The sequence below is a fragment of the Coturnix japonica genome, chromosome 7 (genome assembly GCF_001577835.2).
Source record: "Coturnix japonica isolate 7356 chromosome 7, Coturnix japonica 2.1, whole genome shotgun sequence".
In the NCBI taxonomy this organism is placed as follows: domain Eukaryota; kingdom Metazoa; phylum Chordata; class Aves; order Galliformes; family Phasianidae; genus Coturnix; species Coturnix japonica.
Genome location: NC_029522.1, coordinates 3,953,932 through 3,969,186, shown reverse-complemented (window position 1 = coordinate 3,969,186; position 15,255 = coordinate 3,953,932). Strand labels below are relative to the sequence as shown.

The window sequence follows — 15,255 nt, the reverse complement described above, 5'->3', positions numbered from 1 at the left end:
TGTCACATCATGATTTTAAAGCTTTAAGTCAGTTTGTTTCTTCGGTGGCGTTGGGGTGGTTTTGGGTGGTGAGAGTTTATTTAACTTCTGTTTTCCCATGTTGTTCCAGTAGCCAGAGAGAAGGGGGGAGGGGAAGAAGGAAAAGCAGTGCTACTTAAGTTCCCTAAAGGTTTTCCTCTGAAAAACATTGGTTTAGATAGTTTTATAAAGGAATGGTGGGGACTGCAAGGAGCTACCCGATTTAGAACATGTTTTCCTTATGCAAAGCTGTTTGAAGACTTCTGATTTACAACCTCCCAAACCATCAAACAGCACTTAACTTAAAGAGCAGATACTTCACCCTATCAAGAGTTGCTCTCACTGCATCTGAAGATAAAAAGCCCATTTGTCACCTCTGGAATGATAAGCTTATGTGGAAAGGCAGATTGCTCTGCTCATCACAAAGGGGTCTCCAAAATCATTAAGGTGGTCTGGTAACACCTAAACTGATTAGACTGCACCTGACTCTCAACAGACCAACTGCTGTCATTTGAGGCAGAGCCCACATGCTCCTGCCTATGCTGAAAGCATCCCATCCTACTCACAGTTCTGCTGTTAATTGTTATTATGGTCCAGAACACAAAATGCCCTCCTTCAGGGGGGCACTGTGACTGAGCAGGATACCCCATCCCTGGAGGTGCTCAAGACCAGGCTGGATGTGGCTCTGGGCAGCTTGGTCTGGTGGTTGATGACCCTGCACATAGCAGGGATGTTGAAACCAGATGATCATTTTCAGATGGACCTTCTCAATCTGGGCCATTCTGTGATTCTATGATTCAATCCAGAAGAGACTGACTGTAGCAGCTGCTACAGAAGGAGTCTGACATGACATGATAAGAGCAAAACTGCAATAAGGCCAGAACTAAAGACAGGATGGGTCTGAGAACACTGATTCACAATCCCCATTGGATTTTTGTAGCCAGTGAAGTTCAGCCTCCCATCCCAGCATCACAAGTGATCCAAGGAATCCACTCCCAGCACTTCACAGTCTGGGACACTTGTTTCCCATAAACAACAAGAGCACTCTCCTCTCTTTGCTTTTCCCCCCCAGTTGGTGGCAGTCTCAAATCAGGGCCATGTTTGCTCATGACAACCTCTGAGCTACTGAAAACATTCTCCTGAGGCCACACAGCAAGACAAGACACCACACTGAGCACGGAAGAGTCTTCTGTCATCTGCCAAGTAATAACAAATGCAGTTCACTACACAGTGATGTGTCAAAGCAGAAAATAACCCAGTGAACGGATGGCTAAACAGAAACTAGACTGACATTTCAGAGATAGGAGCAAGGAGATTTCCATTATAAATGATGAGCATGTTCACATTCATTAAACATTATCATTTCCTAAATAAAAGCAGCTCCCAGCAAGGCATTTTGGAGGGAAGCCATTGTCTACAATTCATATTTCCCCTTATCGCATCTCAGTGTCTGCCAAATTCCCCATAAATGCCGATGCGATTAGGAAAACACATTTTTCCCCCTGCACAGTACATTTTTGTCTTGCATTTATTGGTGAAGCTGCCTCGAGGACACCACCAGTTGGCCAATAAATTCAGCATATGCTTAGTGTCTTTGCATAGGTAGAAACTAGATTTTCTTCCCAGCTAGACCCCACAATAATCAGTGTCTGACTTGCTGGAAGAAGGGTTAAAGACACAAAGCTGGATGAACAGAGAAATAAACTGCTGGCATCTCAGTATTTCCTCAGTTGTTGAAGCAGCATGGCACATATTTCATTCTTCCTGCTCCTTTTCTTTAGGAGAAAAGCCCATTTGCACATTCTAAGGGAAAAAAATCTGTCTTGATCTACTACCCATTTAAGTACATACCTAAATTTAAGCTGTAGAGGTCCTGTGTGTGTAGTGCCACAGAAGCACTTTGTATGGACACCAGGGTTGGGTGCTGACGTGGCAAAAGGATTAATGATGCTTTCCTCTGCTAATCAACCCTAACTATATCTTACATGCCATAAGCTCTAATTAATGGAGGATCCAGATGCTACTTATTCACATCTTACTATGTTTTCCTCCCCCATCAGTGTATAAAGAAAGCAGCCAACTAAGATGTAACATAGCAAAAGTGTGTTAAAAACATCAAGAGAAGAGCAGGTCACATTCTTCTGACCTCCTCAAGCTTTTTTTCCCCCCAAGGCATTAGGAAAGCGAGAGCAGAAAGGATGTCTATTGGTTGGGAAGTCAGCTGGACAGACAGGAGAGTTGGCTCCAGGTCCTGCTCAAGCAGAGGACCTTAGGGAAACTACCACATGTGCATTTTAACACAACATGAAAAACCTGAGCAGGGTCTGGAGAAGCAAATTGGATACGACACCCTTTTTCTTCAGTAGGCAAAGGCTATGCCCAACCGCAGGAATGAGGGAGATAAGCTCTTAAAGAAGCCAGAGCTTCTTTACCTCTCCCATGAGTGAGGCACTTCCAAATGTGAACATGCACTGCACTTTTATACACAGGGGTATGACTTCCTTACCTAAGGGCATTCAAAAGTCTGATTTGTTCTTTTGGATTCTTTGATAATGAGGATTGTGTCCAAATACTGGATGCAGTCCTCATGTTACTTCAGTAGGTTCAAGTATATATAACTATATACATATATATCTGTACTAATGCCACTAATTCCTGCCTCTCTCTGTGGTCTTCAGAAACAGAAGGGGGGGAAGAAGAAATTATCTGAGCTGGAGAAAGATCTGACTCCTGACAGGTAAATAAAGATAGTACGTTTCTACCTGAGACCCCCACTACCTCTCTGCTGCCCTCCAGAAAGGGCAGTACCCCCAGATAACAGGACAAAGAACACTGTTGTAAGGGTACACAGCCCACCTCCGGCACCACACACAAATAAGGTGCATTCTTCAATTTGAGCTAGTCTCTGTTAATTTCAGTGTGGTTATTTCCACTCTGTAGAGCCACAGATATATAACACAGAGTATGACACCTCCCTCCCCAGGGCTATTTGCAATTGGGTCTGCAGGTGCAGAAGCACCTGGCAATTGGGCTGGCTGACAGATTTCCCATCTCAGCTGCAGTCTGATAAGAGAGGCTGCAGACAGCCCTGTACTCTATAAATCAACACCTCAGAGGTAAAACACACACTGCATAAATCAGTCTTATCTGTATGAGTTCTAGTGGATTTCACAGCCTTTTGTGTACCCTTGCTCTCATAAACAACCTTGTTTTACAGGGATGATTTGAGGTTTGGTGTTTTCTTATTACTACTGCTGTATTAATTGTGCTGTAAGCACTGCATAAGCATAAGGTTTCCCAGCTGAAATGGAAAAAGGCTATAAACTTCAAACATACGTAGGGTTTATTGCCCAGCTGAAAGCTTCTATTACATTTTCCTATTGTAGCAATATCAGGATATCCCAATGAGACAGGCAGCAGAAAGAAAAAGCTTAGATAATGAAATGAAATAATGTGTATAGTGCTGGTATGGTAAGAGACCTAGAAAGGCTCAGATCTGTATTGTTTACACTAAGAGTATAACAAGAACTTCAGACAGCTACATTCATTTCATGAAGTCCTTGCATCCGTGTCAAACCTTATGCCAAAAAAATGTCACTGATGTTAATATTTAGATAGGTCTCCAAAAGAGAGACTAAGGAGGAAACTGACTACAAATATAAAGCACATTAAACCTCTACCAACCACTGGTAGAGACAGGAAGAAACCTTTCCCCTGTACAAGTTATATCATAGTTTCTACTATGCTATTCCCCCATGGGAATATGTATGCTTTTCCCCCAACCCTCTGGCCATCATCACCCAGACACTGCAGTAGATGGACCACTGATTGCTTCAGTTGAGCCACTGCCAGTACATTCCTGATGAGGTGACTCTATTGTAAACAGAATAAATTCCAGGAAGAATTAATGAATTACTACTAATTGGAGAGCTAAGTGAATAGGTATAGTAGTGTTAGGATAGCTATTATTGTATAATTTAAAAATAATTTCCCAGTAATTGATATTAATGAACAAGTCTATTACACGAGTCATAACTGATCTTGCATCACCCACCTGGCAATGGGAGCAGCGCAGGAGTGTGCAAGAGGTAGGAAAGGACTCTTTGCCATAACACACAAAGCAATGCTTATGGATTTCATATTGATGGAGCTAATAACCTCAAACTCTGGGCTACAAGGTGCATTTATAAAGGAGGAGAAGCATAAATAACTGTGAAGCTAGCTTAGTTGCTGAAGGACTGAGTTTTATTTACAGTGCCCCATAACTTCTGAGTGATGCTTCTTGCCCACAGGACCATCGATTCTCTCTACAGGGAACTGGCAGAAGAAGGAATACTAATAAAAGTCAAGCCAGTGAATCTCTCCGACTACGTTGGTAAAGTACACAATTTACAGCTAAAATTTGATGTTCAATCAGACCAAATCTCAGCCATTCAAGGTTCACCAACCCCTGTTTCCTGCCAAGAATTAGTTCAAGAGTAATGCAAATCACTTCTGTTCCTTAGGGGTGCCTCGTGCCTTTCACTTCTGCCCCTGAAGCCTGGGTCTGCTTGTAGAGCTGGTGTTCTGCTCCAAGCACTTGGAGGCCTTGGGTGGTCTGGGATGGCACAAGCCATCTGAGGTGTAACCAGGGCATCCTCTGAGGAGCACAGCAGGCAGAGCGAACTCACCCCCTTTCCTCCACCTCCCTGAACCTTGAGATGTATCTGGGTATTTAAATAGAAGGCCTCTGTTTAGTTCTGCATTTCAGAACCCTCTTGCCCAAGCAGTACTGTCTGTCCTTCCCAAGGTCATTTCTGTCCAGCAGACATCCCAAGTGCAGTTGTTTAGAGAACACATCTTGGCCAACAGATAATAATTAACAGCAGACAATATCAAATTGGGGAGCAAGCTGGCATGAACTTGGGCCATCTTCAAGATCAAGGGAGGTTTGAACCTTGGCTTCTCTGCAATACAAAGGCTGCCCTAAGTCACATCAACAACACCCCCTGCCAGCAGAAGATCCTGGACATAAAAATAGAGCATAGCATTGCCCATCTAGCTGCCCACACCCATGACAGGTCCCCAACATGTCCTAGTACCAAGGTGGCCCTGACTACCAATGTTGCTATTCCATACAGCAATCAGTCACACTCTCAAGGCTGCCAGAACAAGGCACAGAAGCTATTTGAAGTTGGCCTAGGTTTCAGACTTCAAAGTAATTGTTTTTAATGCTACATTTCTCTCTTTAAGTATCCAAGGGCACAAAGACTGCAGAAAAATCAGTCCTCATCTGTTCTGCTCCTGCAGGGCTGCATCCCAAGGAAGGTCACTCACTCCCAGCTCCTGGGTAAAGGACAAAGGGTGGAATTGTGCTGTACAGCGAGTAAAGGCACCAAAATATCCCTCTCTATGACAAACTGACATCGCTGAACTAATTTTCTTGGTGACCTTATCTAAATTAGTCAGAGAATATCCACCGTGATTTATGTTCAGTTGCAATTAAACCCTTTGATGCCTTCTAATTAAATCTGTGAAGATTAATTCCTATCCGGTTCTTTTGATTTCTCCTTAAATAAAAGATAAAACCTGAAATGAATTTCATCCTTCAGAGGGGAGGGGTGGTTGCACCACAACTCATCTGCCTTTCTACCCCAAAGCACAACTCCACTTTTCTCACTTGGCCAACACTGACCCACTGGTTCTGAAAGCCCTCACACTTTCCCTTTTTATCTCCAATAGAACATAAATGCTGTTGTTTTTCCATCCACATTCATTGTGACTACACATAACTTACACTAAGAAACAATCACCAACTCAGTTATCACAAGAATTCCTGCTTGTGGCCTGTCCTTTTGGCTCTTTGGTTTCCCACTCATCTTCTAGATAGACTTTGACAGGTCAAGCAATGTGATTACAGCTCTGTAACAAGAGCTGAGGCAAGATTAGATCACTTCAGAAAATGTCAGTGATTTTTCACTTCCTTGGGGTTGTTTTTGAACAAAGAAGGTGAACTGCAAAGCAAAATCCCCACCAAATGAGGTGAAGCTCTTAAGTGCCTTACATAGAATAAAGCTGAAATGCACAGCAGTCAGGAGATAAGGCTGTTAGTCTCTCTCTCCCTTATCAAAATCCTTCCGATAGAGTGTAGATCACCAGCACCCCAGCCCTGCAAAACCCCAAGTCTGGAAGCCCCTTGCCAGCAGCATGCTTTGCTGCAATACTAATGGTTCTTCTCCACAAATTTTCTTGAATAACTTTCTCAAGACTGACTGAACACCTACAACCTTGTTAGCAGGAAGAGCCCATAGTGCATTCAATGCTATTTTCCTCATTGCGTTCCCCTTTCCAGCATCTCAGGGTCACATTCCCAATATTGCCCCATCTGAGCGTCCATCCCATGATAGCTCAGCATTTACTGAGAGCATTATGCTATCCTATGGCAGTCCCAAATTCCTTGAGTTATGCATTTTATAACAACTCACTCTCACGTTGATTAAGCCCATGCTTCCTTCCTGCAGGCGAGTACAGCTATCTGGGGACCACACTGTGTCAGGTGGATGTAGAGCCCATGCCCTCTCTCGCCGATATCAGACAGCTGGTAGCACTGTATGGAATACTACCCTTAGGTAAGAGCACTGCAGCAATCACTGCAGGGCAGGCTACGATGGCTTTGCCTCCTGTCGCTAACGTGCATTTTTACTAGCTTTGACAGGGCTTGATTAATGGTAATCTAAAGCATTTTGCAGTATAATTGTTTTTCAATTAGGCATTCCAAGTGAAGACCGTATCATTTTAATAGTGCATCGAGGAGCTTGCACATGCTATTGTCAGGTATTGTGTTTCCATACCATCTCTGTTCTCATGTTAACAGTTTGTGAATGGCAGCACATAAAAGGAAATCACTTGGGAAAGATAATAGCTAAAACAAGCTCCAGTGATCAAAATTAATCAAGTTAAGGGAAGGGCCAAGGTTGCAATTTACCTTTTACAAGCTGGCTAATGTTACTCAGTATCAAACAATGCAATCATTTAAGGAATTAATCTGAGTATGTTTTGGACATCAGAGAGAGCACTTAAATATGCCCTTGCAGTTTTAAAGCCAGACTTAAGCAGCATCCAGCAAAGCTTTGCCGGGTTAGGTTGTTTTCTTTTAATGTAAAAATCTGCTTCATATTTTGCTTGGGAATGGCATGAAGCCAAGCTCCGCTGATTGCAAGAAGTGCTTGTCTCAAGGGCCTCTTATCCTTCACTCTCATCATTTTCAATTTGAGATTTGATTTTGGGGAAGATTTTAACTGGGCATATCCACCCCCAGGCCGTGTCACTATCTGCTCACCCCCTCAATATGGGCAGAATAACATCTCAGCACTTCTCATTCTGGTGAATGTAGCAAAGATGACACAGCCCTCTGCTTTTCCTTGCTCTGTGCATGCCTTCCAAGCGCTTGGGCCACTTGGGGTGCACGCACAGCAGGGACCCACCATCCACCAGAAGGGCTCAGTGCAACGACCCTTCTTTGTCTGCTAATTGGGAAGAATCATCCCTTACCCCCAAGTGAAGAGTGCTCAATCTGAAGAGTCAAGTTAATGAACACAATGCTACCAGCACCAATGCTGTTCTCCTTAGCCAAAGTCTTCCCATCTGGTTTGGGGTAATGCTCAGGGGTTGGCCACAGGCATGACCGCAGTCAGCTGGGAGACTTGAGCTGTTATCCCTCTCTGCACTGACTCCATGTGGTTTTTCACATATCAGATAACTCCTCCAAGGTTATGTTTTAACACCATCTAATCGAGTGAAATCAAGCCCCAAGACACTCCCAAAGCAGGGGGGAAGGAAGCCTGTAAATTTTCTACCATTTATGAAATTGGCAAAAACATCTAAGGAGAAGAGACCCTGCACTAGTTCAACAAACAGCGTACTTGCAATAGCAGCTTGAAAAATGCCTTTGAGTAAAAAAATATTTCCCAAGCCAAGAAAGTCTCAGGAACGGTTTCACCTTTTGGGCAATACGTTATGGATGACATTTCACTTAATTGGTCTCAGAACTAGTTAATCATTATATCCTTGTGTGTAGTTTATTCTTGAGGTTTTCACCTGATAGCAAGGAAAGTTCCAGATGAAACAGCACTGAGAACACAAGCAGCTTAAATAGGCAGGAGACAATGGTAGAAGACACACATCATCTTTAACCTATAGAGGAATTTGCTGCTCCCCTCCATAATACATCTATGTATAATAGTAATAGATTATTAATATTTAGTCATTTTATACAAAAGCTGGGTGGCTGACAGCTTCACTACATCTTTCATGGCACTGAAATAATGGCATTTATCTTAGCACCAGGTTCATTGACATCCATGCACAGAGTCCAACCCACAGAACACAGATAAGTTGGATTTGTTGTTTGGTATCACTCTTGCCTACCTGCCTGCCTTATCAGAAACCCCTTCTCTGAAAGGAAGTTCTTAAAACTTGAGTTTCTATCACCATCAAGCACTTGAACCGTGCTGCAAGTATTTCTGCCAGGCTTTCTCAAGTGATGGAGCAGTTACCTTACAGCCCAGACTGAACTTAAACCTAGAGCAGGCAATGAGTCACACTTGGAAGTGCTGAGCACTCGATGCAAGCAAAGCAAAGCAACCAGAAATGCTCAGCCAAAGGGAACAGAAAATGGATCCACTTTCTCCAAGCAGAGATTTCACTTGCTCTGCAACATGCAGCTGCCACGTCCCAGGCTAGGGGATAACACACACTGCTCTGCAGATGAGCTGATGACACCCAGCAGCAATGCACGGGAGGGATATAGGGAATAAAAGACTCTAGATCAGAACTAGGCTAAGTAATGTGGTCAGTTCAAAAAATTACTTGTTTTCAGAGGAGAGGAAAAGCACCCTAAAAATGGAGGCGCAGGCAGAAAGTAAACAAGAGAAAGTGAAATGCATGGTAACATCTGGTTTCAAAATCACTGACAAACGCAGCAGTAATAGATAGTCCCATTAGCTTATTTTCTCTAAAGCTGGAAAGCATCATGTCAGACAGCAGCAGGAAGGAGCTCTGCTAGTCCCACATGCAGCACAAATCTACACCTTTGTCCAAGTTCAGGAAGATTTGCTCTGACAAATGCTAAGCTTAAAGTCACAGGAACATCTCTTAACTAGGCCTTTGCTTGTCATTAGTTAGCAACTGTACACTCAAGTGTGCTATTGCCACAGCACTGGTTACACAAAAGTTAACTCCACAGCTCTTATGCTACATTAAAACAATGAATTCACATTATAAAACACTTAATGTGATGAGAAGAGGTAGAATAGTTTCAGTACCTTTATGGAAGACTTAAATGAAAACAATAACAGCACCATATGACTTTCTACAGGCTCCCAAACAGCCCACGAGAAGGCTCCATTGGTGAAAGCCTTATTACTAGCTGGCCCCTCTGGTGTTGGGAAGAAGATGCTGGTCCATGCTATCTGCACAGAAACAGGAGCCAACCTCTTCAACTTATCCCCTTCCAACATCGCTGCAAAGTACCCAGGCAAGAGTGGCCTGCAGATGATGCTCCACATGGTTCTCAAGGTACTGTGCTTTTTGTACTGCTCTAGAGCTTTCCCACAGAAGATGTAAAAGAGGACCACCTTATGATTCCTGGTCCTGAGCCTTGTTTAGCAGGTACATCAGTTACACCGGATCCATAAAGGAGTGCCAGTCTAGATTTGAAACTCCCTTCCTGCCTCTCAAACCACTTGCTGACAGCCAAGGATGGAACACCCCTTGAGAAATCCCTTGTAGTAGCCATATTTTTCACATCAATATGTCTACAAGCTTTATGTTACCTCTAATATGAAAAGCATCAGATACAAAGCTTTCTGTTTATGTGCACATCAGTCAGGAATGCGTTTCATGCAGCCTTTAATCACATACCAGACTGGAGGTGGTCACAAATCTCCTCCCTGGGACCATTGCTGCAAAGCAGCTCTCCCCTGTACTGCTCTCCATTTACCTATCAGCAAGCTTTTCAAAAGAGAAAATCTCAATTCAAGATTACTTTAACAGAAACACATAAGAAGTCTGGAAATGAAAGAAGGCATATGAGCTGTGAAGAACATATCCCAAATCCTCATTGTGAGATGCTATCCTGGCAGGATTTCTGCTAAGGAAGGAAGCTGGTAAACATTTCCAGAAGAAATGCATTTAGGCAAAAAAGCACAGCATATACACCAGGAATAGCCCAATGCTGTATTTCCCCTTTCCCCCCATCAGAGGCCTGCTAAAAGGCTGAATTCAGATTGGCTTTCCCTGGGATTCAATCAGATGTACTTGATTAAAGCCAGCATTATAACAGTCTTTGTGGCAGGTGCCTCCATCCCCAGGAGAAACAGGTTTCACAATTAAAAGCATTGCAAACCCCAAGGAGCCCATTCGTTGCTGGTCAAAGCTGCACCCATAGCCCTTTTAGGCTGTAACACTAGCACTGTCTAGCATTCCCTATGCCACCAGAATGAGCTAGTACTCTCTCCTCCCCACATCTCAGCCTTCTCTACTGACTTTCTGTGCTTTGCTATTGATGAAAGCACATGTCTGACTGCAGGCACAGCACACACACACCATCCCTTCCATTATCCAGTCCCTGCTGGAGCACAGGGCTGTTAAACACAGGAGAATAGAGGGCAGCATTCTTACACCTATGGAAGGTTCCAGCAGAATGAATTAAGGAGGGGGGGGGGGTTAATACTTCTCTACTGCAGCCCCTACAGGAGCATAGATGATACTTTGGCTCTCCTCCACAGAGCACTATGATGCAAGTTGCTCACAGTCAGTCACACTAAATAAGCTCCCAGGTGACCAACAGGTGACTTGTTCCAACTGCAGCAGCACTGCTCTGAATTCCATTTCTCTCATAACAAAATAGCACAGCGCACTCCCTCTTCCCAAGGAATACTTTGCATGTTAATTCCTCTACCCATTCATAATGGCATAACACCTGTCTTAGCATCATTCAAGTCAACTGTGCTTAATTACCACTCCTTTGGGTGCTTGACCTCTCCTTGCCACCTCTATCCCCATGGCTGTGTTGCTAATTTGTCTAATCCCCTCACTATTTTGATTTGGATTGCATAGATTCTCAGAGCCAGGCTGGAATCCAGCTTGGTCTACACAACTAGGTCAGCTCCCACCTTCGTTCTGGTCTACATTACCAGCTGCCATCACTAGGAGCTGAGTAGGTTGTCCTTGGCAGCTTGGAACCCTACCCCTTCCTTCAAGTTTTGTAACTGAGTGCTGGCTGTTGGCAGTTGTTTCATGGAGATGCCCTAAACCAATGAATAGCACCGGGGAAAGAAAAAAATAATGAAGAGCTCATTTGTTTCAGACAAGAGCCAAGCCCATTTCTTTTTTCCCCTCTGTTATTTCTGGGAGGAGACTACAAGACACATACCAGCCTTGATCCAAAAGAGAGATGTGTGTTGCTCAAAGCGTGCATTTTTAATGTCACAAGAGGGCAATGACTCCTCAAACCAGAGCAGGAAAGCCCCGACATTTCAATCTGCCTATTGAAAAAAGTTGGGAGCACCAAGCTCTGACAGTTGCATTCTCCATAAAGACACAAAGCCTACCAGGTCAACTCTGCTTCTGGGAAGAGGATCTGTCTCAAACAAAGACACAAAGCTCAAACCAGAGCATCCCAGAACATTTCAGCAAAGCCACATTTCCCATGCATTAAGCCAGCCTTAACTCAAATGGAGTTCTCTGCCAGCTTGTACCAATCAAGAGTCAGTTCTCTCATCACAAACCAACACAGCTGTGCTACAGCTCATAGACAAGACATGAAGAAAAATAGGGAAGGAAGCATAGGAACAAAATCAGATCCACAGAGGCTTGTGGAGGAAAGAAAAAGGCAGATGGCATGAAGAGACATGGTGTAAAACACAAATAGTACATAAGGCTCAACTCCAAGGCAATACAAGCATCCATCAGGTCAGTCGCTACTAGAATGACACAGCACTGACCAGATAAAAAGGTTGGGAAAGGTGATCAGGAGGAAATAAGGGCACAGTAACGAGGGGATTAACATCTCTATGCAAAAGTTCCACTGCCCAGTTCTGCAGCGCAAGCAAGCTACAGGTATTTCATCACCGTCAGGAGACTGCATTATCAGGCTCTTTGGTCACGCTGTATAGCACATTGGAGGCAAATATCTTACACAAAAAAAAAGGTGATTTAGTTGATTTAGGATTAAATGGTAAAATCCTTGCACTGAGTGGCAACATAATTTCATCAGCTTTGGTTCTTTTCACACTGAATCAGGTTTATTCATTTGTAACCACCGCTGCATTGTCCCTCTGGACAGGTCGTTTTTAGGACAATCTGAAGAACCAAGTACGGTTTACCTCAGGGCACCGAACATTTCACTGTCAAAAGAGACTCCCATTACAGCTGAGCTGTGGGAACAGCACTATCAGCCTTCCCTCTAGTTGTCCAGGAAGGATTCTTACATTGCCGCAGCACAGCCTGCTAGAAACCCAAACCTTAAGGTGATGCTGGGCAGGATTAGAAGGGTGAAGGAGCCATCTGCTGGCAGCTCCTCCAAACCAGGGAGAATGCAGCAAAGCTAACGACATTTCAATTACAAATTAATTATGTACAGTGCATTTAATTATCCATGGATTCAAACTGTCCGTGGATAATTTAGATGAAGCGCTTTCATAGGGACACACAGCATATCTGCCAACAGCGTAAATGAGATGCTCCTGGCAGCCTGATCTGTCATCTGGAGAAGACAACAGAACTCGATGCACTGTGTTTGAGCTGCTAGATCACAGCCTACCAGCACTAGAAAGATAAAGGTACAAAGCAGCCTACATCCATAGAATCATAGGATGGCCTGGGTTGAAAAGGACCACAAGGATCATCCAGTTTCACCCCCTATGTGCAGGGTTGCCAACCACACACTGGGCTGCCCAGAGCCACAGTCAGCCTGCATCCAAGTTGTTGCTCCAATACAGAACACACAAGGAAGGACTTATTTAAGAGGCAGCTGGCATTGAGTGTGTTCATAGTATTACTTCTTAACTAGGGTACAAAACAAAAGAAGAGAACAGGTGTGAAAATGGTGAGAGCCCTTCCTTACCAGTTAAAATGCAACTCTGGGCTGGTTAAAGCCTTCAGGCTGTTTGAAGGTTACTAACCACAGAACCACCTCTGAGCCAAATGGGGAAGCTCCCTCCAGACTGCAACAGCCCTAAAAAGACATCACAACTCCCTCTGAAACACATAAGCAGAGCTCAGCCACTGCCAACAGCTTAATAGTCTCCATGACCTTCCCCAGCCTTATTCCCTACGTCACATTGTGCTGCAGCATCAGACAAGCAAGTAGTGAGAAAATACTGCAGAAAAGCTGCATTGCTTCTCACCTTCACACAACTATGGCAACATACAGAGCAAAACCACCAGGATGAGGCTGTTCTCTAGAGGAAGGAAACACGCAGCACTGCTTTGCATCAGCTTTAGCAGAGAAACAACCCACATCAGCATGGAGGTCAACCACTGTTGGAAAGCTCCCCTCAGCAGTGCTGAGTTTGGGGAGGATCTCTGACTCAGAGCACGCACAGACTCCATAGCACTTAAAGCACAAATACTATCCTTCAAGAAAACATACATTGCTATTCATAAATGAATCACAACTTACCTTTCTGATCTTCTTGAGTTTGAGCTATCCAAGGAATCTTCCCCTTCCAGCTCCAGCACAGGATCTGCTGTAACTGCCATAACCTTCTTCTACCTGCCTTCAAGACTGCCTATAAGCAGCTAAAAGCTAATTGAATTCACCTGCAATTGCAAATCAGAAGGGCTGATTGCACTTCCTGCAGGTGTGTGAGCTCTGGACTAACAGGATGCCCAGCAGAAAGCCCTGAGCTTAGGAGTGCTGCTGCATAGCTCTGCTCAGTGCAACCACAAACCTGTCCCCTCTGATGTGCCTTGCAGAGCATGTGAGGTTGTAGGAATATGTAAAGCACACCTCTGAAAATAGATAAATAGAAGGTAGATAAGAAGTATCTGACCTCAGGTGGGAAGCTGTGCTATTTCAGTCTGTCATTTCCCTCCTGCTTGCTTGCTAGGCTGAGAAGTTACCCCTTAAGTTGTATCCATAAACATTCACGTTACTGCTGAGGCCCACATATCCATTCCTGCAAGGTTTTCGTATTGCTTGTCATAAAACCATCTACGGGTTTCATTATTAATGCTGAATAGCTCTGCCTTCCAACAAAAGAGATAGCTCTGCTTTCCTCAATGAACTTGGAGGTACCACTTGACATGTTCTAGGGCTGACACGTTCCTGCAAATAACGTGCCACGTGCTGAAGGTGGCATTGCTTCCACTTCACCCAGCAGCAGCACGGTGGAGCAAACAAGCCTCACCGCTTTCATCTGCCATTCTTTTCCTCTCTCTTCAATGCATTTTTACTGCACGGACACAGCCGTGCTCTTGGCCATAAAAATGAACTGTGGTGCTTTGAAGGAAGATGTTCACATCTTAATTCTTCCCGCTCCAGCTGTCAGTCAGGTGCTGAGCTTATGATGTACACAACTTAGTGGTTTTGTAGGCTTCCTTCCTGAAAGCAGCAGCTTCAACTGGAGGGAGGAAAAAAAGAAATAAGCAGGAGAGAAGAATGCCTTCTCATTACCCATTGACTCCTCAAGCCGTCACTTTTGTTGCTGAGCAAACCAGCACAGCTCTGAGAGCCACTGGAAAGTGATTAAAATTTGGCAAGCTGAATGTCTAAACCACTGGCGTTTCTATAGCAATAGGGAGAGTGCAAGATGTGAAGAAGCCTGTAGCATTGCTGCCATCCTGCTGTGAACCAGAGGTATAGTGCTCTGACTTTGGAGCCGGAAAGCTCGTTTCTATTGCCCCTCCCCACCCCCACCCCCCCCTTCAAATTTAACAGGCTCCATTTTAATTCTCAGGCTTTTCTATTTTGCTTAAGGGTTCCTTTTGCAGCTGAATTTGGGTTGGGAAGTGCAGCATAAGCACAGCAAGTCAGAATGATCCAAATTGGGATGAGTTCCCACCTTTAGCTTCCTAAACAGAATCTGTTTGATGTGCCAACACTACAGTGCAGAGCCAACACTGCTCACAAGTGCTGCTCATTTTGGGGGGATGGGGGGGGGGTGAAATAAATAAACCCAGCAAATTGTAACTGCTGAAATATGGATTCGGAAGCATAATTATAGGCACCCAGGTATTAAATTTTAGCCATTT

At 44.1% G+C, this 15,255-nt stretch overlaps 1 protein-coding gene and 1 long non-coding RNA gene across 3 annotated transcripts in view; one reads left to right on the top strand and one right to left on the bottom strand.

Moving 5' to 3' along the window:
- The window catches only part of LOC116653675, a 61,254-nt gene extending 46,380 nt beyond the window's left edge, over positions 1–14,874 (bottom strand). Inside the window, exon 1 of one of the 2 annotated variants that reach the window (XR_004307948.1) lies at positions 13,682–14,874. This is a non-coding gene — a long non-coding RNA (uncharacterized LOC116653675). The remainder of the gene's footprint in view (positions 1–13,681) is intronic. The other variant, XR_004307949.1, reaches the window with a different exon arrangement.
- Positions 1–15,255, top strand: part of IQCA1 (IQ motif containing with AAA domain 1) — an 82,010-nt gene that overhangs the window by 58,801 nt on the left and 7,954 nt on the right. Inside the window, exons 12-15 of the mRNA XM_015867813.2 lie at positions 2,697–2,755; positions 4,311–4,393; positions 6,519–6,626; positions 9,374–9,573. Of these exons, the coding sequence (XP_015723299.1) occupies positions 2,697–2,755; positions 4,311–4,393; positions 6,519–6,626; positions 9,374–9,573 (450 nt within the window). The remainder of the gene's footprint in view (positions 1–2,696; positions 2,756–4,310; positions 4,394–6,518; positions 6,627–9,373; positions 9,574–15,255) is intronic.